Consider the following 26,292-nt stretch of genomic DNA (forward strand, 5'->3'; position numbering starts at 1 on the left):
ACGAGCGCGTCGTGGTGACACATTTTGACAAATAAAGACCTGTCTCTGTTAGAAGGCCGGTCTGGTTACCATGCAGCTGTTGTTGTTGTTGTTGTTGTTGTTGTTGTTGTTGTTGTTGTTGTTGTTGTTGTTGTTGTTGGGAACCTGCTTGAGATAACGTTAGTTAGCTGCTTACAAATTTTGCTTTACAACAGCGATGTGCCTCACACTTCGTTAGTTTGATAAAATTATCTACAAAAACTCGATCAGTTCATTTTACTGAAACCATGAGCACAAAAGAAGACAGTAAGAGTATATATACTTTACATACTTTTATTTTTTTGATATTTGTACGTGCATAACATGGTTTCAGATTGAAATTTCCTCTTAATTTATAACCCCCGTCTCTGTGCAAGAAGATTTTCTTGTATATTGCCTGGTGGTAGATTAACTCTCGCTTTGCTCATTATTTGCACAGTCTTTAATTTCACCAGATCCATCAATTTTAGGGGTTTACCTGTAAGTTTTAATGATACGTGGTTGGCTAAGAACAATATGGACTCATTAAGAGCGATGCGATATGATACGATTCAATGACTAGAACTTGATATAGTAACTTTTTTTTTTTTGCCAAAAATAGAAGAGAAGAAAAAGCCTGTTTCTTTGCAGGTGGTGGAGGTGAAAATCTGTAAAAACATGATGCACTCAGCTACAGAAACATTCAGTGCACGGCCTCTGTTCACTGTGTGTGAATAAACACCGGGATACTGGATAGTAGAGCTCGTGATTCGGCAGTTTTTTTTTCAAGGGAATCAGAAATAAATCAACACAACAACTGTTGTATTTGATCTCCTGTCTGTCTATTTTGCAAACACCAAGCATTTTATCGAGAACATCTCCCATTTTTACGAGACAAAACGTGTCCAAACATTTAACCCCAAATGCAGATTAAATATTTCTCGCTGTCTGTTGACCTGGTACTTCACTGCCGTGAGCGCCGTTATCCGAGGCGACGCAGCTGGGTACTGACGCTGCACGCATCTCCCAACAACGGGAGAATAAGCCGCACTATTATTTACCTTTTGTAAGCACGAAAATGACATCTGCATAACGTTTGACGTGCAAAATACAAGGTTCAAATCCTTAGTATTGATACAACCGATTTATGCCATGACTGCTACTGTAATGTTTGTAACGTTTACAGTAATTTATGATATCTATTCCACGTCTGTCCGCCCCGGAGGAGGGATCCCTCCTCAGTCGCTCTTCCTGAGGTTTCTACTTTTTTTCCCCATTAAAGGATTTTTTGGAGCGTTTTTCCTGAGTCGATGTGAGGGTCTGAGGACAGAGGGATGACGTATGCTGGAAAGCCCTCTGAGGAAAATTATAAATTGTGATTATGGGCTTTATAAATAAAATTGAAAATTGAATTGAAAGATGATTTTAGATCGATACAAGTGACGCTAGAAGGATGACTTGCCGTTTACCTATTGATGTAGCGTGATGGCAGGAATATAAATTGATGCATCGGTGCAATAAATGTATCGTTACAACCCTAATTTCGTTACCTGTGACTTTAAAAACGAATTGTTCCTGATATCCGGCATTGTTTACGATCCTTACGGCTCGTTTTTGTAGTTTGCATATTAACTTTAGGGTTTAAACACAGAGGATGAGCACCCGTCGAGGTCTGCTGTTCCTTTTTTTATTTCCGCCGTCCTTGCTCTCATGACACAGATCACAGATTTCCTCCTGCTCCCAGGACCAGGTGCACCGAGCAGGACTCTGCCAGACCAGATGATCTGCTCCCGCTCTATTAAAACCCAGATTGAGGAGGCAGATGCTCAACACCTCTAATCCCATTCAGTTTGACGGGATCTGAAAGGATCAGGCCGTGTTACCCTTTTGGAAATGAAGAGTTAACGCCGCGGCTCGGCGTCTAAACATATCCGAGGTGATCAGAGCAAACGCCGGCTGAAGGGACGCTGCGGCAGACCGAGAGTCCCGTTTGGTGGACGTACTGAACTCTGGTGATAGGGAATCCCACATTAGACTGAAGACTTGAAATCATTGCGCGGCGCTCGATGTGTAAAGTCTTGCGTTATCAGAAAGACATAAAAGGGGAGTTCTTAAACGCTGTCTGCTGAATTATTCATCCATCTTTCTTTCATTACACTTTACAATGACTCAGAGATGAAAGGGAAGACGGGAGGAGGAGAGAGATAGAGGAGTGGGGGCTTGTGGTCTTGGCGTGGCTGCCGTCTGCAGAGCGCTGGTAGCTCCCGAGGGCAATGCAGCGCCTTCCTCTCCTCCCGGTTTCCTGTTCAGATCGAAGGGAAGCTGCGGCTCATAACGGAGGTGACAGCGGTCTCAGCGGCGACCCCAAAACTCCCACCATTGACCTTTTCATGATCTCATTACACGTGGACAAATCCTGTGGTCTTATGTTTCAAGACGCAAATAGGATTAGAGGAGGTGTCAGGAGTTTTTTTCCCTTTTGTGGAGAAACATGGAGGCTGAGCACGTTTATTAAAGCGTTTTGTTGTCGTGCTGCACGGACCTGGAGATGATGTTCGACGAGCCCCGCCTGAACGCTTTTTAGTCAAAGCTAAAAACGTTCCTGTTTTTACACCGTCTACTAATGACTTATTTGAAACTTGATTTTTAATCATTTTAAATTGTCTTTTTATCTTTGTACTTCTTATATGCACTTTTATTATTTATTTATTTTTTAATTTAAGTTTTTATTGGAGTCAAATTAGTTCACATCACACAGCACAGCATACTGACATTTTCTTTTTTTTTCTTTTGTTTTGGACAACAAAATTCAATAGTAGTTGTTGAGAAGCAGCCAAACATAAGGAAAGAATGGAAGAAAATGTATTATTATTATTATTTGTTTTAGATCATTTAGTAATGATTTGACTTATTATATCTTATCTCTTTTCTCTTATAATTATCTGTATCTTTTTTATTATTATTATTTTTTATTTTATTGCTCCGTAAATCACTCTGAGTCGCCCTGTTGTATGAAATGTGCTGTACAGATGAAGCTGCCTTATTGCATTAAAATTAAAATGTGTTCTTTGTGTTTTCTCCCTCAGCTCCTTGGTTTTGTTGTTGGGAGACAGAGGTGCCTGACAGGAGACTGACTCCTCTTCAAGGATCATAACGAGAGCTGAAACCACAGGTGAGTCTTTACATTACGTCGCATGGCTGTGGATTTTTTGGGGGGGCGGGCCCAGGAGATTCGCCCCCCTCAATATTTTGAGCGTGTGCATTTGTCACCTTGAATAACAGTGAAAAAAGCAGAGGACTTTCATTTTGATGAAATCAAAGACATTTTAACCATAAATTGATGCAGAAAAGGCACAAATTGGTGCATAAAAATTCACCAGAATGCATGAAATTAAGTGAATGACGCTTAAAATTTCCCAGAGGAGGACCCCAAAACCCTGCATTAAATATGCGCCCCCCCCCCAGTGTTGCAAACAAAACCTACACTGTTGTTATGAAGTCAAATACAATTCTTTTGGGCGACAATTAGTGATTATTTTTTTCGATTATCTTTCATCTGCAGACTCATAGATTGATTGTTTGGTCTTTGCAGTGTCGGAAAGAGAAATACGATTATTGTTTTAGAGCTGCAACATTTTTGGTTTCATTCTTGTTAAATCTATATTTTTTTTCCCTGATTGATCCGTTATTTCTTTAGAAAAGCAGCAAATCCACAAATTTGACAAGCTGGAGCCAGATGGCGTTTGGCATTTTGCTTTCAGAAATCACTGACACCAGTTTATTTTCAGATTATTATCTACGATAGATCAAGTTATTGTTTCAGCTTTACAGTTAATTATTTTCTTTGTTAGTTATTGGCAGAATTTCAGATCGTGTTGTCATTGTGCTTGTTTTGTTTAACCAACCGTTCAAAATCAAAATACATTGAATTGACTGTTTATATGTCAATGGAAAGGTGGACATAGATGATGTTTGACAGAGAAATTAGTGACACGATTCATTGATCATCAAATGATGAGTGAATTTTCTGTTGATTTCTTTGATCCATTGATTTGTAGTCAAATGTCAGATAATGGTGACAATGGCCATCAACGCTTCCCAAAATGACATTTTCAAACAAGATTTCTGGTCGTGAAATGTTATCATACAGATAAAAGCAGCAAATAATCAGATTTCAGAAGCTGGAACGGGAGAATGTTTTACTGTCGAATTGTATTAAACGATTTAAAAAAAGTTTTAAAAAGTTTTGATCAACTAATCGAATAATCGACAAACTTTTTCTGTTCTAAAATGCTTAAAAAGCAGCAAATTGTCACAACTGAGAATCTGAAACTTGAATTAAAGAAAGTCTTAAATGATTCGTCATATATCAAAGATGCTGTCAGTTAATTCTCTGAAGAACTATAATTAATCGACTGATCAGCATTTTATGTGTCACTCAGTGACAGTTTGTAGTAAACGTTGATTGAGTTTTGATTTCTTCTGCGTCGTCTTTGGAACAAACTTTTCTTTACTGAAAATAAACGAGCTCTCGTGATGAAACACCCACGAACAGTAAAAGCGACCTTTGCAGAAGTAGCTGCTGGGTAATTTGTTTAAAGGACACTGTGGATATTTATTTACAGTAGATGACACGTTGGTTTTCCTCTGGTGTCGAGTTGCACTTTATTTGTTTGCCGATGAATGCTCACCAGTGTCCCCGCAGCTCTCGGCCGTCACGTTCAGGTATCCATCTGAGAACAAAAGCAGCACATGCTCTCCTGGCTCGCGGGCGAACACTTGATCCTCTCTGTGTTGTTCCGTGATTGAACCTTTAAGCTGCGAGCGCTCGGCCTCGCTGCTCTTTGTTTACACTTGGCAACGTCGCGTTTAGTGGCTGTTTTGTTTTGTTCTCAAAAATTCAGCCTTCTCAAAAAAACAACAAAGCTTTGTGCTGGCTCTGACCTCCAGTCTTATCTTTTTGTCTCCTATATGTCTTCTTCTTTGTTACTTTCTTTTACACCATCTTCTCGTGTGTTCTGTGGTATATTTTTTCGTTTTTATTGCCGGAGAAAACTTTTATGGCTCCGTCCTCGAGCATGCCCGGTGGAACAAACATCATTGTTATGTTTGTCACTTAAGCATGCATTACACCTGCCGTATTTGTTTCTGTTATTTACTCAGCTGATTATTATTTTCTTGATTACTTGATAAATCTTTTGGTCTAAAAACTGCCAAAATGCTTCCATTTCAAGATCCAAAACTCAAACATATTCGGATTACTGTCATATATTGCAGCTGAAGCCCTTTGTTTTTCATCCAGAAAAGCCAAAATATCAAATTTCTTCAGCTTCTCAAATGTGGCGATTTATGCTTTTTTTCTTGTAATTATTTTTTGGATATTTATTGGTTGGACAAAACAAGCAATGTGAAGGCGCCGCTTTTGGTAACTGTGACGGCATTTCTCTGTGTTTTTCTGAGGTTTTACTGATCTCTGTATACAGATGTGTGCATATAAATGCAGAATATGAACACTGTTTGTAGTCGAAGCCGATCACGTTTGGACTGCAGATAAATAGTCGATGCATTGCATGCATTGGTTATCGTCCGACAGTGATATAGATTTTCTCTCTCTGGGTTCATATGCAGACATCTGTTTAAAGAGATCAGCCGCATTGAGCAGTGCATGAGGTGGCTCAGCCAAAATATCGGCCCCTCCAGCGGTTTTATCCTTGTCAGATGATAGTCGACGAGCTCTGAGATGGAAACAAACCACATTTGTCCATTAATCAAGAAAATAATCAGCAGATTTATGCGAAGTAGCCCGTAAAAAATAGTTAAAAACTGAGCTCCACCTCATCCAACTAAAACAGTTAAATCCTGCTTTCTGCATTAATGCACAATAAATATATTATAATGATATAATATAATAGTAAAAATAGGGCTGGGCAATATACACAATACATACTGTTACTGTAATATGAGCCGTGTATGCCGTATATACTGTCTGAGATTTTGGATATCGTCATATCATGATATGAAACATCTGTTGTCTTTTCCTGATTTTGAAGGCTGCAGTAAAGTGATGTAATTTTCTAAACTCTTTCTAATACTCGCATTTTCTCACTGAAGTCATTAAATCCACATTACTGATGATAATCAAAAATCCATTATCTTATCCCTAAAATACTTTCACATTGTCAATATCTACGTATTTTGTCACATCTTCACATTTGATTTTGTTGCCCAGTCCAGCCTTTATGAATCTTTTGAGGAGAAATATTGTGATATATATATCGTGATATGGCCCAAAAATATTGTGATATTATTTCATGGTCATACCGCCCAGCTCTGGTATAAAAGTCACATTTTTTTGCACTGAAAACGTTCTCCTGATTATACCGACATACTTTCCAACATTGTAGGGCTTTGAGGAGAGTATTTTTACAGTGTGGTGTTAGTACTTTTACTCTAATTAAAGGACGTGAGTACTTCCTCCTCCGCTCTGCAGTTGGGTGCAGCGTGCAGAGCAGCAGCATTAGCTCTCTTTGCATTCCCCCGGTGGCTTCGCTCTGACAGCAGCAGCGGCTGTAAGTCTGCCAGCAGAGCTCTGTGGAAGGAGCTCCCTGGCACTGCGGCCCCGCTGGGACACATTGACCCTCTCCTCTGCCCCGTCAATGAGCCTCTGTGTGCGCAGTCACAGGCTCGCCATCCACCGCCATCGTGACAATACTGCAGTTTACAAAGCAGCCGGCAGCTCTCTCTCTCGCTGCCTTTCCAGAGAATTTAAAGTCAGACATAAAGACGAGGAGAGTTTATTCACATAACTTAAGTGTCGTAAGTCAGACATAAAAAAAGACATTAAGAAAAGCCATAAAATAAACACAAGACAATATGAAAAGACACAATTTAGAGCTGCAAAAATGTCAAATATGGACTCATTTCAGCTTCTCAGACGTGACGAGCTGATGCTTTTGTTGTGATAAATGAGAGTAATCCTACTGTTTTGGGTTCTGGATGGCTGGTTGTGAAAAACAAATAAATTGACGATATCACTGGCACTCTGGGAAATTAAAAACATGCATTTGTTACTATTTTTGACATTTATAGACCAGATTATTAATGGAGGAATTGTTAGTTGCAGCCGTGGATCAAACTGCGCCCACACAGTCCTGATTATTTAGTTCAGTTTTCAGAGTTCGCTACTTTATAAGGAGGTTTTTTTTCCAAACTTTGACTTAATTTGTTGAAAACTTAAACATATTCTTAATTTGAAGCCAGGTTTTCAGTGCTTTAAGGCAGAGCAAATGTATTTATATAGCAACTTTCAACAACAGGATAATTCAAAGTGCTTCAAACTGGACATTAAAGCCATTAAGATACAAAAATAACAAAAAACAAGATTATGCGAAAAGGCAGGATTTACAAAACAATAATCCCAAAAACAATTAAATGTAAAAATTACAATCAGTAAGAGTTCAGTAAGAGGCGACCTCGTGTTTTCAGGGAGTTAGTTTTACATTTGTGCATAAAAACTTAAAATCATTTTTTCTTCACTTGAATCTTTATTAACACAAATATTTGTGACATTGACATGTCAGTTACAACAGAATCACAAACAAACAACTGCTTGAATGCATTTATTTAAACATCCTTTGCTGTATCTGTTGCTTATTGTTCCAGGCCAAAGAAAAGATTTCTTCCCCACTTGTTAGCCACTGGTCCTTCGTTGGTGGTGTTGCCTCACCCCAGTTGAAAATTAAATTTTGCATCATTTTTGCTTTTTTTTTTTTTTTTTTTTTTAAAGAGACAGTTCACCTCAAATCAGACACAAATATTTCTCCTCGCACCTGTGGCTCTCTGCTTGTGGTGCTCAAAGCGCCAAAATAAACATTTGAAAAACTTGACAGCAGTGTGTCCTCCAGAAATCACAATCCTGTTACTCAAGATAATCCACAGACCTCGTCGTGAGCAGTTTCATGTAGGAACTATTTTCTTACCTGCTGACTGTATCACCGTGCAGAAGGAGGCATTCGGCTACTGTAGCTCATCTAGCACCGTGAGGAAGCCATCGATGTCTCACGCTGTCACGAGCCTCCCGACCATGAGCACATGCATGCCTCCCTCTGTGCAGTGATACGGTTGCTGGGTGTAGTTTGGTATAAAGAAAAATAGTTCCTACATGAAACTGCTCGTCAGATGACGTGCGTATTATCGTGAGTAACCGGGTCATGATTTCCAGAAAGTGACATTGCTGTTGAGTTTTCCAAATGTAATTTTTTGGCGCTTTGAGCACCACAAGCCGAGCAACACAAACTTAAATTATATGTGAGAGAAAGCAGACATTTCTTCGGCCGATATCTCCAACACTCAGCAGCTCTCATCAAAACAACCTAGCTTGATAAACAGCACTACAGGTAAGAGGAAAAATACAAATTTTTGATTCTGGGTGAACTGTCCCTTTAAAATGTCCTGTGGGATTAGTGAGGATGAAGAACGTGTCTGCATATGAAATTTTTATTTAAAGTAATGGTTAATTTGCAAAACAAATCCATCAAAAGTGTTTTATAAAGCTTTTTTGATGGAGTATGAGACATCACAGGAACCCCCTCGATTTTTGGGTGAACTGTCCCTTTAAGCAAAAACTTGAGTCATTTTCTTGTTGAAGCTTTTCCAATGGGAGCTGGAAAATTTGGGGATTTTTAGATTGTTGGACGGACAAAACAAGACATCTGAAGATGTCATTTTGCACTAAACTAATGACCAGGAAAACAAAGACGGACATTTTTTGCAGTTTTCTGACATTTTACAGACTAAATGTTAAATCAGGTAAAATAATTAGTAGATTATTTGATTATTAAATAATCATTAGCTGCTCCCCTGAAAACAACCCCTATGATTTTTGGGTGAACTTTCCCTTTAAGCAAAGACTTGAGTCATTTTCTTCTTGCAGCTTTTCCAATGAGAGTTGGAAAATTTGGGGGTTTTCAGACTGCTGGACGGACAAAACAAGACATCTGAAGATGTCATCTGGCACCAAACTAACGACTTGGAAAACAAAGATGGACTTTTTTTGCTGTTATGTGACGTTTTACAGACATTTAATCAAGCAAAATAATTAGTAGATTTTTCAGTACATAAACAATCATTAGCTGCTCCCCTAAATGTTTCAGTGCTTTCTAAAGCAGCACTAGTATTTAAAATCGGTTCTTTGCCACACAGAAAGCTGCAGAGCAAAGATCTGAGCACTGCAGTGACTGTGTGATTAATAATGACTGAACCCCTTCGTGCTCTTTCATCAGCTGATCGGCTCTTTGATCGGATATCAAACGGTTTTCGAAGCAGCACTTGTTTCAGGCCCGTTGGATTCGGGATAAATGGGACACAGCCCGTTTTTAAGAGATGCTTCTTTCTGGTGGCATTTTCAGCGAGGCTCGTGACGTTAACTCTGCACATCAAAAAGAAACCGCAGCAGCAGCAGAACCACATTTTCATGTTTATATTTAGCTGCACTTTTGTTTGTCTTTTCCTCCACGCTGTAATTTCCATGTGAATATTCTGCACAGAGAGAGATGGTGCATCGTGCATCTCGGCCCTGCTGCCCCGAGCTTTAATGTGCATTAGTGAAGAGAAAAGCCGGTATTTATAACCACTCGGTATCCAAGGTCAAACGGACGGCTAATATCTGCTTCCGTTCTTAGATGGGCCGCATTGATCAGCCCTCCATTATACGTGCAGATTTGGCTGCGTTCAGTCAATCGCAGCTCAATAAGCGCTCTACACTTTGGACGTTGCTGCTTGGGTTTGTCACTCAGGGTTCACAGTCCACAGTGACGTTCAATAATCTTCCTGTAAACGCTTTGCAAACAGCTCCAGTTACACGAGGCCCAGCAGGTCCGCTTCTTATGAAACCGCAGATCATTTCCCAGTAGTGAGCTTTATACCGGTGCTGTGTTTGATACCAGTGCCAAAACGATAAGCTGAGCTGCTCCGCCAAAGCGAACGTGATGCATCAGAGCTGCAACTAATGATTATTTGATTTATTGATTGATCTGCTGATTGTTTTCTCAATTAATCGACTTATCTTCAGGTCTTTAAAACATCACAAAAACTGAAAAATACTCAGTGTGAAGCCTTCAGACATCTTCTTTTGTCAGCCCAAATAATGTAAAGATAATATTAATAATAATAACTTTATTCATATAGTACCTTAAAAAACAAAGTGCTTTGATGAACAGAAGCAAGAAGGGTTTCTTGCAGAATATTATTATTATTAATAATAATAATTAATAATAACAATAATAATAATTATGATCAATTATAATGAATAAATAAAATAAGAGAATAAAAAGCATATTAAGCAGGATCAAGACAGAATAAAATAATAACTTAAAAGACAAGGTAAATAGATGAATTAAAAACTAAATTTTACATTTTAGTAGCTTGAAGGTTTGGCTAGTGTTCTTGAAAGATCACCTTAATAAATTGTATAAATAATTCCAGATTTATCTTGTGTTGGTCGTTTAGGGCTGCAACTAATAATGTTTTCTCAATGAATCCACTAGTGTTTGTAAATTGGTCTATAAAGTGACAGAAAATGGTTAAAAGATGACGTCCTGTAATGTTTTGTTTTGTCCACAACAACAAAGTTTTTCATTATTTGTCAGTGAGGAGCAAAGTCAAATATTCACATTTAAAGAGCTGAAATCAGATATTTTTGCCTTTTAAAAAAGACACTGAACCGATTAATTATTCATCACATCAGCTGATGATTCATTTAATATTAATAATACAACTAATCAATTAATGAACTAAGAGATATGTTTTTCTACTGAAGTTTTTTTTTTATCCAAATGAGAAATCCAACATTATCCTTTATTTTCCCGTGAAAAGACCAAAACTAACGTGTTCTGTGCGTCTCGGCTCCGGTCATTCCCGCTGAAAACGTGAATCTTTAAAGCGGCTATAATCAATATTTTGCAGTGGCTAACATGACTACTTGTATGTGAAATGAGGACACTTGTAGAGACGAACCCACACAGTCTTATCACCCGACTCTGCTGGTCTTACATGTTTCAGTTCCTTTTTTTCGGTTTACACAACACGCATATCATCATCTTTAAGATACTCCTTTATTTTGAAATTCCCTTGCACCTCCTTCCTAAATATTCAGGTGCTAGCAGCCGCCAAGAAAAAAAATACAGAGAGGATGTTGGCTGATTTCATCTCGTATTGATCGCAGGTCCCTGAACTGAATCGAACTGAATTTTATTGTGGCAGACTTTATGATATCAGCAGATATCGTATCGTTGTCCACAGACTTAATAAAATATTGTCTTGTGATGAAACTTTTGAGTTACACCCCCAGAACATCGTGGAGCATTTAGCAGCTCAAGAGACGGACATTTTTGGTTATCAGAGACCGAAAACAGAGCAAGAAGATGGTGAATATTGAACAGAACGACAACTCAATGATAATGTTGTTCAATTGTCATGTAAATCAGTAAATGCAGGTTTAATTATGCTTTTATTTTTTACCAAACGTTACTCAAACAGGAAGAAATCACGTATTTTTGGGGGACTATTTTTATTGGTGGATTAATCTACATTTGGTGCTCTAGTGAGTATTTGTGACAGCAGGACGGTGTATGTGAGACTGAGTGAAAAACAACTGTGTGTGTGTGTGTGTGTGTGTTCATGGTAATTAAGGAACATATAACTCACTGAGTGGCTCATTGGTGTGTTTTTAATAGTTTTCGGACAATAATGAAGCTCTGTTGCAAAGAGGAGGGAAATATATCCGGCTTTTATTCACATATAATACTGGTTTGTAGATTTTGTTGATCCATTTATTGTTGTTTTTCACCCTTTTTTGGATTTAACAACAATAAAATACAAAAAATGCAAATTGTCTGATTAAAGAATTATAAAAAATAAAAGTGATAATCTCAAGAACTTGACGCCAGCTTTAAGCACTTCACAGTTTTCAGGTGCTGGAGATACATTTTGATCGGTTGGATACTCGGCCCTCTAAATATTTGAATGTCTTTGTGTACACAATACTGTATATTTACACACACACACACACACACACACACACACACACACACTGTGTTTTGTTGGTGTGTGTTATCAGTAAACTGTGCCAGTCCCTAATTGGCTTCCAGCCACAGAATCAGGCTCGTCTCATCCGCTCTAATGACTCCCTAAGATGTGACTGTTAGATCTGGGTCTGCGTCCTCACACCTACTTCCCCTCAGACAACCCCCATACACACACACACACACACACACACACACACACACACACACACACACACACACACACACACACACACACACCTGGAGCCATGCCTACTAGACTGGTCCTCAGCCATATGTCCTGCTGCGTAGCGTGCTCACAGACTCGAGCAGTCTGTGCAGCTCAGCGTGGCCTCTGCAGGTCGAGCTGCTTGTCGAAGCTGCAGATGAATTCGAACTCTTATCTCTCCGCTCGGTGTGTCTGAATCAAAGCGGGATGGCTGGATTCATGTGTTTGCTCCGGTACTCTCAGCATACGGTCGGTACTGTGGTGTGTCTCTGTAGATGTGGACTGTCCACTCTGACGCCGTGTTGAAGTGAATGTTGTGGCTGTCAGATAAACAGAATATAAACAGAGTGTAATATTGTTAGCGTCCGTGTCTGATGTGAAGCAGACCTCGGCTCAGTTAACGGATGTTTCTTTGGGTTCTTGGGAAAGCGGGTGGGTGAGGTTTACTGCAGCAGGATGACAGGGCTGAAGCAGTCAGTCGATCGACAGGAAATTAGTCATTAAAGATTTTGATTATTCGTTTAACCCTTTGAAACCTGAGAAAATTGACTTGATTTCTATCAAAAGTGTGGGAGGAAGGCAATGAGCAGCAAAAGAGGAAATGACTCAAAATTTGCAAGAACTTAGAAGAAAATAACCTCGAAATTTGTGACCAAAAGCAAACAAGACTTGAAAAAAAGTGCTTAAAAAGCTGATACCTCTGTAACATAACTGTAAAAATGTAATTATAATTAGAAAATAGTATTTCGATTAACCCTTAGACTGTTTGACACATTTTATGCGCTTTTCATTCTTCATCTTTTCATAATTTTGCTGTTCACAGCAACATCTTACATTTTTTTACATTTTGAATTGTGTATTTTTTTTTTTTATTTTTGTATCTTTGCATTTCCAGCTCAGCTCCTACAATAAGTCTAAAATAAACCACACAAACTTGTTTCATTCAGATTGTTAAGTGCAAAAAATGCGCCATTGAAACCCATTCAATCTGCAGTTTTTGATCCCACAGCCATCAAAGCATAAAAACATGCATTGTATTATTTCTGGGTGTCATTCTGGTCGATTGGTTGTTCGTCGATTTTTACCATATTTGACGTATAGAAAAAAATACATGCTATTTCCACTAGGTGCTTTGTCCCCATCAATGTTTCAGCTAATCATTGATGTATCCCCGACTGAGATAATAATTTAAACTTTGCATGTTGTATATTGAAAATAATTCATTTTTTTGTGATTTTTTTTTTTCATTAAAAGAAATAGCATCATGACAAAAACCTGGCATTTAAAGGGTTAAAATTCTGAAAATTAATGAATATTTGATTTAAAAAGTAAAAAGTTTTACTGTAAATGCATTTTAATTCTAAAATTTGCTTTATCATTTGAAGTATGATAACAGTTTAGTTTGGCATTTTTTGAAAATTAAAAAATAAATGTCCTTTTCTTTCTCGTTTTAATTATTTCAAAGAATGTGCATTCTTGAAAATAAAAATTAAAATGCAAATTGGATGATTGAATATTCGTTTTATTTATAAGTCAAATAATGCGTCCATATTCTAAAACTTAAAAAGCATTTCTGTTGATGCATTTTAATTTTTTAGATTTGCTTTTTCATTTTAGTTGTGATCAGCATTTGCTTCCATAATACTTGGAGCTCTTTGGTGTTATTTTTATGTTGAGTAACAGCTTGTGGTGATAAAATGAATTCAACTCATAGCAGAAACACTTTTATTGCAATATTGACGAGGAAATTATATTTAATGTGCATCATATCAGGTTGTTGCAGTGGAGCAGAAGAGCAGCTTTAACTGCTCACTTGTCAGAAACGCAACCAAACTATCAACAGATCTTTTTGTTATTTCTGTTTCACTCAGATCTGATGTGTGATTTTAATAAAACATAATCTGTTAAGTGCAGTGCAGGTAGTGCAGGGCAGTAAAAAGAAATAGGACGTGACTTTTAAGAAACGGAGGACGTTCTCATGATGTCGTTCAGCCTCCAGAGCGGCGGATGTTTTATTGCCGGGAGTTATTTCCGGGAATGAAAGGTTTTATTGCTGCAGAGATTGTGACGGTGATTGCAGTGTCACCTTGTGTGTTCACAGATGAGAACAATGTCTGATGAGACAGAACAGAGAATGTGTGACGAAGACTTCGGTTCGGACGAGGAGGGCGAGGAGGGAGACGTGGAGTCTTTCCTGGAGGACAACAGCAGCGAGCTCATGGACCGACTGAGGGAGCTGGAGGTGAGTAAACAAACAAAACAAGCTCTGCACCACAAATGAAATGTTAATTAAATTGATTATGAGCAAATTAAAAAGGAGGTAATTGAGTGACTCTTGGGAGACGCATTATCCTGCTGTGATGTTTTGAATATGGAAATTAGTCAATCAAAACTGGAGTAAACATGAAATATATACAAAAGAAATTCTTTTTATTTTTTTAACATATAGAATTGTCTATGAAATCTCCTAATTTATATCCCACCAGGCCATCCCTCTCTCCCAAACAGGCAACAACAAAATATTTAAAATGTAAAAAAATAAACCATAGGAATAACAATAGAAACAAAAATAATACATAAGAATATGTTAAAATAAAAAAATACACATAAGAGTAATATGTTAAAATAAAAATTAAACCGCAGGAATAACAATATTAACACAAGTAACACATAAGAATAATATGTTAATAATCTGTGAAATTGACTCTCACCTTTTTTAAGTGTAAGGTGTCTCTGTGATTCACTGTTGTTGAATTTTTATGTATTTTTAAAAACAAATTTCACTTTATATTGTTTACTTTGTTTGGCGACATTTATGATATGTGATTTCTCATAAATGCTTCACCAGCAGATGTGGATGAGAAATAACGCAAACTAAATAAGTGCTGTGTGTTCTTGTTGTTTCCCTCACAGGCAGAAAACTCTGCTCTGATGTTGGCGAATGAGAGTCAGCGGGAGGCGTACGAGAGATGTTTGGATGAGGTGAGTTCATGTTGCAGAATAAACATCAGAAACTAAGATTATGATTATGAGTGCACCTCATTGAGGGTAAAATGTTCATTTGTGTTGTCAGGTGGCCAACCACGTGGTCCAGGCTCTGCTGAATCAAAAGGTAACACATGAAAACACTTATTTTTAAATGAAAGGGTATCATATCATTTCTCTTAATTTTTCTTTAAAGTATTATTTTCTGATAGTAGTATTTTTTATTCCTTATTCTCGAAATTATACTTAAGTCTTGTACTGCTCTGTTTTGATTTTAAATTCAACCACTGTTTTCCTTTTTTGTTTGTCATTCAAATTTTTAAATTCATTTTGGCATTATTCAAAATATACTGACTTCCATACTTCATACACAAATACAAACCATATAGATATAAACAGATCCACAGTCAGACAAAAGAAACAACAAAAATAAAATCAAACCAAATTAGTCAAGTGAGACCAGAAAACAAAACAAAACAATCCACTGTTTTTTGATTTTTCTTTTGTGTGTGTGTTTGTTTTATTTTTATTTTGCTTTTTAAAAATTGTCTGAGGTGTTTGTTTTTTTTAAATATACAGATTTTTCTTATGTGTTATGTTTTAAAAAATGTTCCCGTTGTTTTTTTGTTATTTTAAGTGTAAAGCATTTTGTCACATTGGTTTTGTTAAGTGCTATTTAAATAAACATCATTATTATTTTTTTTATTATTATTATTTTTTAATTATTGTTGTACAGCCACATTTCTGCAGCTGCGTCTTGTTTTATGTCGTCATGAGTGTTCTCACTGCTGCGTGTGTCACTGAACAGGATCTAAGAGAGGAGTGCATCAAGCTCAAGATGTTGGTGTTTGACCTGGAGAGACAGAACAGAGCGCTCTGTGAGCTCTTCCAGCAGAAACTGCCCAACCACCCCACCGCTCACTACCAGGTAAATCAAACTTTATGAACTTCTTCTGCAGCTGTGTTGAGATCATTTGCTTAAAAAATGGTAAAAATGGTAATTCAGCAATCTAAAAATACTTCACTACAAGTAAAAGTTCTGCATCCTCCAGCAATTTCACTATTTTACAAGACAAATAATTCACACAGAAGAAACAGAAGACAGACAGTGCAACATCAACCTACATAAAAAAGCACATCACATACAAAACACAATAAAAAGCCACAGATAATAGTGAAATGTAGTGGAGTGGAGGTACAAAGTAGCATAACATGGAAATACACAAGTAAAAAATGTCCTCAGGTGCAATAATGACCAATAAATCTACCTTCTACCTTCTACTTGAGTGAATGTACACAGTGCACAGCTCGGATTCTGCAGCTGTTCATTTTATTTTCAGCCTCATTCTTTCAGACTCTGCTGAGCCAGTAATGTATCTCAGGCCTTTCACTCGTGCTCTATAGGTGTCCCACCAGATGCTGGGACAATGTAGCTCCTAGTTATCTGTGTATACGATAGCCTGCAGTGTATATAGTGTCATCATAATTGCCTCATGAATCTCCCGTTACAGGTCCAGGCGGGACCCCTCCCAGACTACAATGCACAGCTGCACAATGACGCCGCCAAACAGGTGGAGCCTGCACAGACTGAAGCACAAGCCAAGGTGATTACTGCAAAGCTTTTATCAAACATTAAGAGTGAAACTGCGGGATTATGTCAAAGCCTCTGACTGTGCGTGACGTTATAACGCGCTCTGACATTTGCTCCGTTTTAAACTATTGTGCTTTAAAAAGCTAATCTCCTCTGCACGCATTTCCTGTACGCACACACTCTAAAGGTCTCAGTGAATTGAATTGTTCATCGCAGTGAATTGTCCGCTGATAGAAATCTATTTCTGTCCAAAGGGAAATGGCTACCGCACACAACATGCCTCCCCGGGCCCTCGCGGCCCCGCCGCCTCCATGGAGGCCCTGTCCCCCTTCTTCAAGAAGAAAGCACACATCCTGGAGGTCCTTCGCAAGATGGAGGAGACGGACCCTCTGAAGTTCCACCCGTCCACCACCAGCTTGTCTTTCTGCGACTACAGCCAGGTGCTCATGTCCACAGAGGCTGTTTTGGCCACAGCGGACCCCCTTCCACTAACGTGCAAATCCCACCACACACACTGCCACTGCTCCCGCTCCGACACTGACTCACACCAGCATGTCAACGGCGACGGGGCGGTGAAGTGTGAGGGAGGGAACACCTGCTGTTTACACTGCAAGAGGAGCCCGGACAGTCCTCCAAAGCCATGCAACCACGTCTGTAGTCCTTCAAAAGCCAACTCCGCCACCCAGAGCCATGTAGTTCCCACAGCTGCTATAAGCGAATGTCACAGTAAGAGCAGGACAGCCGAGTCTGTTCCCCCGTCGAAACAATGCACCAAGAATGAAGCCCACCAGCAACCAGCGGGCGCCACTGCCCACCCGTCGCTCACAGACGCAGCCGAGCAGAGCCTGGAGGTGGAGCAAGAGCAGGACGGCTCAGAGAGTTGTCTAAACGCGAGTGCCTCTGAAGAGCTCACTGGTTTCTGTCCCGCCTCCCACCTGCCCGGGTCCGTGAAGGACGGCGTGCAGATCACCCACTGTGACATGGAGACGAGTGACGGCGTGCACAATGGCGTCAGCACAGCGACGTCCAGCGACCAGTTAGCCGTCCCAGAGAAAAATGGCACAGATCAGGGTTCTTCAGTGAGAGCCAGTGCCTCCGTCAGCCCCAGCCCCTCCTGCCTCAGCGACGTCAAAACCGCCGCCATCAACTCGCCGTCCAAACTTCTCAAGTTCCTGAAGATTCCCTCGATAGGAGACAAGAATCAACCTTCAACATCCGCTGTTCGCCTGAGCCCCCAACTCACCCGCAGCTCCAGGATCCCCTGTCGCACCAACAACTACGAGGTGTACCACTCACCTGTTCCCACACGCAGAGCCACAACCACAGAGAGGTGCAGACAGCCGCCTCCGCCGCCTTCCAGGTCTGAGTCGTACCCCGCCACACACTCCGCCCCGACCTCCCCGCCTCAGCCTGAAGACGTCTGCTCCCCGCCCGTGAAGGAAATAAGCTACAGCAGCCTCTCTGCACCTAAAGCCGGCTCAAAGATGGGCGCCGCCTCCTCCGCATCCTCCTCCTCGCCCAAAGTTTCTCAGAGGGTCCCTCATTATGAAAACGTCTGCGTCATGTCTTCAAACTCCAGAGAGGAGGAGCCAACCCAGGGCCTCGAGAAAAGAACCACACTTCCATCCCAAACAAAAGCGAACGGCGGTGAGAGGAAGCTCGTTAAATCGCTACCAGAAAGTGTCCTCAATCCAACTCCTCAACGAAAGCAGTCCTCCTCGTCAACGTCAGAATCCACATCCGATGACGAGGAGGACTCAGACAGCCCGGTGTGGGTCAACCATCACAGCCTGCCCACCGCATCCGCCCTCAGTAAGGCCTCGCAGGGCCGAGCCAACTACCCGCAAACCAGAGAGAAGCAGGAGGAGATCACTGCGCAGAGCTCCGAGGTCGCCCAGCCGCCGCCTCCTCCATCCAGGAGGAGTGACTCCTCTTCCATCCCCAAGAGGCCTGCAGCTGCGGCAGCGAGACCCCAGGCCGATTCCAGTCACCACGCCTTCAAAGACAGACTGGCTGCGCTGGGAAAACTGAGGAGCTCTGAGGATTTACAAGTCGGTCTCCGACCGGCGGACGCTGTGAATGAGAGCTCCTACGGAGAGGAGAGGAGTAAGACAGCGGAGAGGCCCATGGAGCTCCACAAAGAGGAGCAGAGACATTCAAAATACACAGACTCTTTGGATGGTAAACCTAAAGTCAGCAGTGTTGGTTTGAAGTATCCGGGCTCGTCGCAGCTCTATGAACAGGCTGCGAAATCTTCCAGTGCACCGGGGGTTAAACAAGAACTTTGTGTGACTAAGACAGAAGGCTCCAAGAGCAAAATCGGTCTGCCGTCCCCAAACACAGATGCTCCGCAGGTACTACGCAACAACATTAAGTGTCCAGCCTCCCTGAATCTGGCATATAACCTAAAACCAGGTCCTCACAGTAGCAACAGCCCCAACAAAATCCCCCCGAAGTCTCCGTCCAAACCCTGCCAGGGCCCGTCCGTCCACAGAGGGGGGAAGCCCGCAGAGGCCCCACGTTACTCGTCCAAATCAGAAGAGAGGACCAAGATCAGCGGGAAAGGGAAAAAGAATCCGATGTACGGAGACAGCCTGCCGCCTCCTCCTCCGAGACCTCCAATGTCCGACGGGGAGAAGCCGATGCAGCCGGTGCCCAGCCCGCAATCCGCCATCGAGCAGAAGGTGATGAAAGGTATCGAGGAGAACATGCTGAAGCTCCAGGAGCAGGACAGAGGAGGTCAGGGTGGTGAGGTGAAGCAGAAAGCCTCCAACGGCATCGCCAGCTGGTTCGGCCTGAAGAAGAGCAAGCTGCCCGCGCTGAGCCGCAAGGCCGACGCGGCGAAAGCAAAGGACGAGAAGAAGGAGTGGAAGATCAACATCCCGTCAGTGGGCAGGGACTCTGTGAAAATGGCCACCAGGTGTAAAGAAGGAGTGGAGGGTCTGAACATCTCGACGCTGATGGAGAAGGCGGAGGGGCTGAGGAGGGCGCTGGAGGAGGAGAGGGCGTACGTGGAGAGGTCGGGCAGGGGTCACTCCTGCGAGGTGGTGATGGACCAAGCTCAGGGACAGCTGGCGGTCATGTACAGGGGAGCGCGCTCGGACAACTTCATGCAGCAGCTGCTCAACAGGTGAGAGCTCGACGAGGACGAGTCTGAAGCCGGTGAAATAACAAAGTGTAGCTTTAAAGGAACAGTTACTGAGTGCGTTTACGTGGACACGAATAAACTGTAGTCGTCAACAGATTATCAGCCTGGCCAATTATTGGGGCAGATTGGTATCTGATATCGGTATTTAATTTTAATGATTGCTGATAAAATAAATTAATTAATAAGTGCAAAGAAAGTGTCAGCATGTTAATTTCTTTTAAAGCTGCTTTTTGCCTTTTTATGTTCTTGAAAGAAATGAGGCTATTTGTTTAGGTTTCAAAGGGGTTAATGAGTTTTGGACAGAGCCAGGCTAGCTGTTTCCCTTTTCCCAGTCAATGCTATGTTAGTAGCTGCTGGCTGTAGCTTCATATTTAGCATACAGACCAGAGACAGAAAGATACAAGAGTGGTATAAATCTTCTCACGTAACTCTCTCATAGGAAAGCGAATAAGTTGTTGAACTATACCTTTCAGTCAAAAAGCGCTCTAACTTTTAGTGTGGTAAAGCTTGAACATCTTAACTAAAGCTGACTGTGTGTTTGGTGAATGTAGGGTGGACGGGAAGGACATGATCAGCGTGCCGCAGCGCCGGCTCTCGTTTGACTGTAAGACCTCCAAGCCGGTGTTTTGTCAGCAGGGCGACGTCATCACTCACACCAGCAGTCGCGACGACATGGAGAAGGTACGTCACTGCTCAAACTTCTGTTTATTTCTCTCTAGATGCAGACTGACAAGATTTTTACCTTTACAATGTAATAAAACAAACTGAGACAGAATGAAGACACGACTCGCAGTCATTTCATTCATTGAGCTCTCCGGTTTCAAAGAGTGCATCATTTAAATTCAGTTTACTCAATTTCAAATTCAGTGCACCTTAATTTGAGTATTTTCACATAATGCAGCTTTTTAATTCTACTTTACTACATCTCAGAGGTAAATATTATACTTTTTATTGCATTACATTTATCTGACAGCTTTAATTGCTTTCATATAATAATAATAATAATAATAATAAACTTTATTTGTATAGCACCTGTCATAAATGAAATGCAGACCAATATCACATGAATTTCACATGAAAAGACATAGAAGACTTAATAAAACCTGCATGTAAAAATAAGATCAGAATAAAACACATAGAATGCATCTTCACTTCTTTATATTACAGTTTTCACTAACCCTTATTACTTTGTGAGCTAAATAAACTCTTTAAAGCCCATTTTGAATCAGCTGAAAAATGCTTTATCATGAAGCTGACACCACAAAAAGTTGACTTCTTAGAGTTTTGTGGTTCTTACAGGACAGCCACGCTACAAAAATATAATTATTTTATATAATATGATGCATTGTTGTTGATAAAACTACCCAACATATAAAGAAGTTAAAATGCAACGTACAAATTGATTAAATTATACAGTATATATCCAAAACATCATGAAGAAGTAAACTTTTTACTGCACAATGAGCAACAATATTTTTATTGAAATTTCAAGTGTATAACAAAATATGTACATCAATGTACAAACATATATTCCCTCAGACAGTTGCACATTCTCAAAGACAACGAACATAAAATGAACAACAACAATTTTTATAGGCAGCTTCCCAAAGAGTGGGAAGTCCAACTTAAAACGCAATTGAAAAGTCCCAAGGTTTAGCTCTGTTAATTAGAGCGCTTATCTCCAGATCATGAGATCAGTGGTTCAAATCCCACCCTGGACAGGTGAATTTTACAAGTGGCTGTAGAAAATGAAATAACGCCGAAAAGTGTCAGTTGGATTAGCTCTAAGAATAATTCAGCTTGACTGTTGACTTTTATGTCATAAATAAAATAAAATATCAGCTGATACATGTCTGCTCTGCTGATATAAGTCATCGATGACGTACCTTGTAACAAACACTTAAAACAGTTAAAAACACACAACTGTCCCCTTGTCTCCTGAATTTTTCACATACTGAAAACTGAATTTTCGCTGCCAAGAACTTGGTTGATTATTGGCCTGACTCATATATTAGTCGAGTTTTCAACAGACGTTTCTGCCAATACTGAGCTAAAATGAATGTCGAAACCCAGTCAAATGTCAGGAGGGTTAGCTCAGTGGTTAACTCCAGTGATTAGTGTGTCTGAGGTTGCTGGTTCAAGTCTTATCTGTGATGGGTGACTTTTGACTTTTATTCCATGAATAAAATAAAATATCAGCTGATATATGTCTCATGAATTTTCACATACTGAAAACTGAATTTTCCCTGCCAAGAACATGGTTGATTATCGGCCCGACTCATATATCAGTCAAGTTAGCTAAAACTGAGCTAAAAGAAACAGCAAAACTATGTGACATGTCAGGTGGTTTAGCTCTGTGGGTAAATCAGATGGTTAGTGTACCTGAGGTTGGTGGTTCAAGTCCTACCTGGGACAGATGAATTTTGAAGACTGAGCTAAATCCAAAGCAAGCATAGAGCTAAACATTGAATACACGAATTTGGCTTGAGAGACAGGAAGGACAGTCAAGAGTTAGGAAGTAGGGGAAAGACAAGACGTTAGGTTAAGAGACAGAAAAGTCAGTCAAGTTACATACAGTTGGGTTGTGAGACGGGAAGGACAGTCAAGAGACAGGAAGTTGAGGTGCGAAACAGGAAGTTAGATTGAAAGAAAGGAAGGTTAGTCAAGTTACAACAAGTTAGGTTGAGAGACAGGAAGTTGAGATGACAGACAGGAAGCTGAGTGAAGGCAGAAGATGGAGGTAGAGGATGAGAGTATAAATAAAATATAGGCTGATACATCTGTGTGCTCTGCTGATATAAAGGTCATAGGGTGTTGTAACGATAGTAAAGATAAAGATATTCCTTGATTTCGACAGATGCATCTGCTGATACTGGTACAGGAAAGTCAGTCAAGTTACATGCAGTTGGGTTGTGAGACAGGAAGGTTAGTCAAGTTACAACAAGTTCAGCTGACAGACAGGAAGTTGAGTGAAAGATGAAGATGGAGCTAGAGGATGAAAGTATAAGAGTTGAAATCGGAATAAGAAAGGGTCAGAAAGTAAAAAGTAAGGGACGAATAGGAAAGTCAGGAAAGTGGCAGAGTAGTAAGGTAAGAAATTCAGAAACATAGTGCATAAGTTGAGTGATATATCATGTTTGCCGATAAATTTGGTGAAGTGGTCCCAAAACAGGTAAAACCAGTATCTGCAGATGCGTCTGTCAACATCAAGGTATATCAGCCTGACTCATATATCAGTCGAGTTTTTGACAGAAGTCACTGCCGATTCTAAATTTTCCGTTACAAAACCTTATGACCCTTATATCAGCAAAGCGAACAGATGTATCAGATGATATTTTATTTTATTTATGCCATAAAATATAATTTGGCTGTTCATACAGTTTAGAAACTGATCATGATATTGCAAAATAAATTACGGCATGTAAAGTTGAGTGATATAGCATTTTGGCCGAAAATCAGGTGAAGTGGTCCCAAAACAGGTAAAACCAGTATCGGCAGATGCGTCTGTCGAAATCAAGGAATATCGGCCTGACTCATATATCAGTCGAGTTTTTGACAGACGTCACTGCCGATACTGAATTTTCGGTTACAAAACCTTATGACCCTTATACCAGCACACAGATATATCAGCTGATATTTTATTTATGCCATAAAATATCATTTGGCTGTTCATACAGTTTAGACACTGATCGTGATATTGCAGAACAAATTACATTACATAAAGTTGAGTGATATAGCATTTTGGCCAGTAAATCAGGTGAAGTGGTCCCGAAACAGGTAAAACTAGAATCGGCAGATGCATCTGTCAAAATCAAATATCTTTCGTTACAACACTGTATGACCTTTATATCAGCAGAGCACACAGATATATCAGCCTATATTTTATTTATACTCTCATCTTCTACCTCCATCTTCTGCCTTCACTCAACTTCCTGTCTCTCAACCTAACTTGTTGTAACTTGACTAATCTTCCTTTCTTTCAACCCAACTTCCTGTCTCTTGACTGTCCTTCCCGTCTCACGACCCAACTGCATGTAACTTGACTGACTTTTCTGTCTCTTAACGTCTTGTCTTTCCCCCAACTTCCTGTCTCTTGACTGTCCTTCCTGTCTCTCAATCCAACTTTGTGTATTAAACGTTCCCTTTAGCTCTATGCTTGCTTTAGGTTTAGCTCAGTCTTCAAAATTCATCTGTCCTAGGTAAGACTTGAACCACCAACCTCTGGCACACTAACCACCTGATTTACCTACTGAGCTAAACCTCCTGACACTCCTGAATCAGGCTGATAATCAACCAAGTTCTTGGCAGGGAAAATTCAGTATTCAGTATGTGAAAATTCAGGAGACAAGGAGACAATTGTGTGTTTTTTAACTGTTTTAAGTGTTCATTACAAGATACGTCATTGATGACTTATATCAGAAGAGCAAACATACATCAGCTGATATTTTATCTTATTTATGCCATTAAAGTCAAAAGACTTGAACCACCAACCTCAGACACACTAACCACCTGATTTACCCACTGAGCTAAACCTCCTGACACTTCAGATAACTGAATCACAAAAACCTTTCTGTTAGTTTACCTTTAATTGTATATGTCAGCCTCTTCAGCCCAAGACATCAACTCCTTTTTCCAAGTCATGGTGGTTCCACATTTTTTTAATTTTAATTTAATTTTGAATTTGGAATATAACAAATTCTAACACAAAACTTTGTTTAAATTCCTTCGACAAATGTTTAATCAAAACTACTCAAAGCAATTTCTTTTTTTTTTTTGTGAAGTCAAGTGAAAATGTGAATAAAAAAAATAATAAATTAAAAAAGCTTCTTGAGGTTTTTCAAAGTAAAAGGGTCCTCCCATGCCGACACTTTCTTTTCACTTTATAATAAATTCATTTTATCTGCGATCATTAAAATAAAATGTCAATGAAGATAATCAGCAAAAATGCCAAATATTGGCCCCAATAATAGTCCAGGCCAATAATCTGTCGACTCCCATTTTTAACCATCCGTGATGAACATTTAACTTCATTCTTCCAAAATACCTGAATCTTAAGGCATTCCCATGTGAGTGAATCAAAGTTTCTTTCTTATTCAGACGCAAACATCAGGAATGTTATGGTGAAGTTTCACAGGATGAGTACTGTTACTTCAAGTACAGTGTTTTGAATGCAGGACTTTACTAGTAGTGAAGTATTTTCACATTGCAGGTTTTTATACTTTTACTCAAGTAAAGGATCTGAATACTTCTTCCTGCACTGGTAAAATTTGTTCTGCATGGCATCGACTTTCAAGCCTAAACTTGGCTCCTAATTTGTTTGCCTGGTTTCCTGCGTACTGATGTGACGAGTCGGCTCTCATTCCTCCATCTGCCGCTCTGTTGTTCTTTCATGCAGGGATCAGACAGAATCGGCAAGATCACATCAGATGAAAACCTCGCTGATTCAGTTCACTCCCAACACTTCGCAGGTAAGGAGGCGTCTGCCAGGAATTCATCAGAGGAAAGAAATATCACACATTTTTTTAAGGTTTATGAGCGTTACGACCTCATGCAAGATCAAACCAGACGAGTCTGGAAATAGATGAATGAATGTGTAATGAATTTAACAGCGTGAGAATGAAAAATATATTGATGCGTTATCACAGGAATTTATCACAAGTTAGCAGTGGTGAAATGTACATTTACCCAAGTACTGTATGTAAGATCAATTATAGGTACTCCAATTTTAGGCTTTATACTTCTAGTCTGCTACATGTTAGAGGCAAATATTCTACTTTTTACTTCACTGTATTTACTTCACAGTTACAGTTACCACTTACTTTGCATTTAAATACTTAAATAATAAAATATGATGTATCGTTTAAAGTATTTAGCGTGATCTCCACATTAAACATGCAACATTAAAATGCAGCTTTTATTTTGATTATTTTAGATTCCTCTCAGGTTTAAACATTTCACAAACATACATTTATCACATTTCAAATCCAAAAAGTTTCAAACCTTAAATGAAATGTTCAGTATTCTAATTCATATGATGTTATATTAACATCTAACTCATAAATGTTGTCTTTTTCTTTCACAAAGACCAGACAATAATATAAATAATAATGATAATGTTGATGCTAAACAGATTTAATTGAAAGCGAAAGACAGACATGCACATGTGTATACATGCAGATGTTGATGGTTGTAATTAACTTTCAATGTACAATCAAAATTGTAATAATGTGTACAACAAAAAAATATTTGTTTTACTTTACAAAAATATTTACGTAAAAAAAAA

At 39.7% G+C, this 26,292-nt stretch overlaps 1 protein-coding gene across 1 annotated transcript in view; it reads left to right on the forward strand.

Moving 5' to 3' along the window:
* Positions 1 to 25,590, forward strand: part of nckap5l (NCK-associated protein 5-like) — a 49,369-nt gene extending 23,779 nt beyond the window's left edge. Inside the window, exons 2-10 of the mRNA XM_042491094.1 lie at positions 3,084 to 3,169; positions 14,387 to 14,527; positions 15,199 to 15,267; positions 15,359 to 15,397; positions 16,079 to 16,198; positions 16,782 to 16,874; positions 17,116 to 19,991; positions 20,561 to 20,690; positions 25,405 to 25,590. Coding sequence (XP_042347028.1) covers positions 14,387 to 14,527; positions 15,199 to 15,267; positions 15,359 to 15,397; positions 16,079 to 16,198; positions 16,782 to 16,874; positions 17,116 to 19,991; positions 20,561 to 20,690; positions 25,405 to 25,590 — 3,654 coding nt within the window. The 5' untranslated portion in view covers positions 3,084 to 3,169. The remainder of the gene's footprint in view (positions 1 to 3,083; positions 3,170 to 14,386; positions 14,528 to 15,198; positions 15,268 to 15,358; positions 15,398 to 16,078; positions 16,199 to 16,781; positions 16,875 to 17,115; positions 19,992 to 20,560; positions 20,691 to 25,404) is intronic.
* The last annotated feature ends 702 nt before the right edge of the window (positions 25,591 to 26,292 follow it).

The sequence above is a fragment of the Plectropomus leopardus genome, chromosome 8 (genome assembly GCF_008729295.1).
Source record: "Plectropomus leopardus isolate mb chromosome 8, YSFRI_Pleo_2.0, whole genome shotgun sequence".
Taxonomy (NCBI): Eukaryota; Metazoa; Chordata; class Actinopteri; order Perciformes; family Serranidae; genus Plectropomus; species Plectropomus leopardus.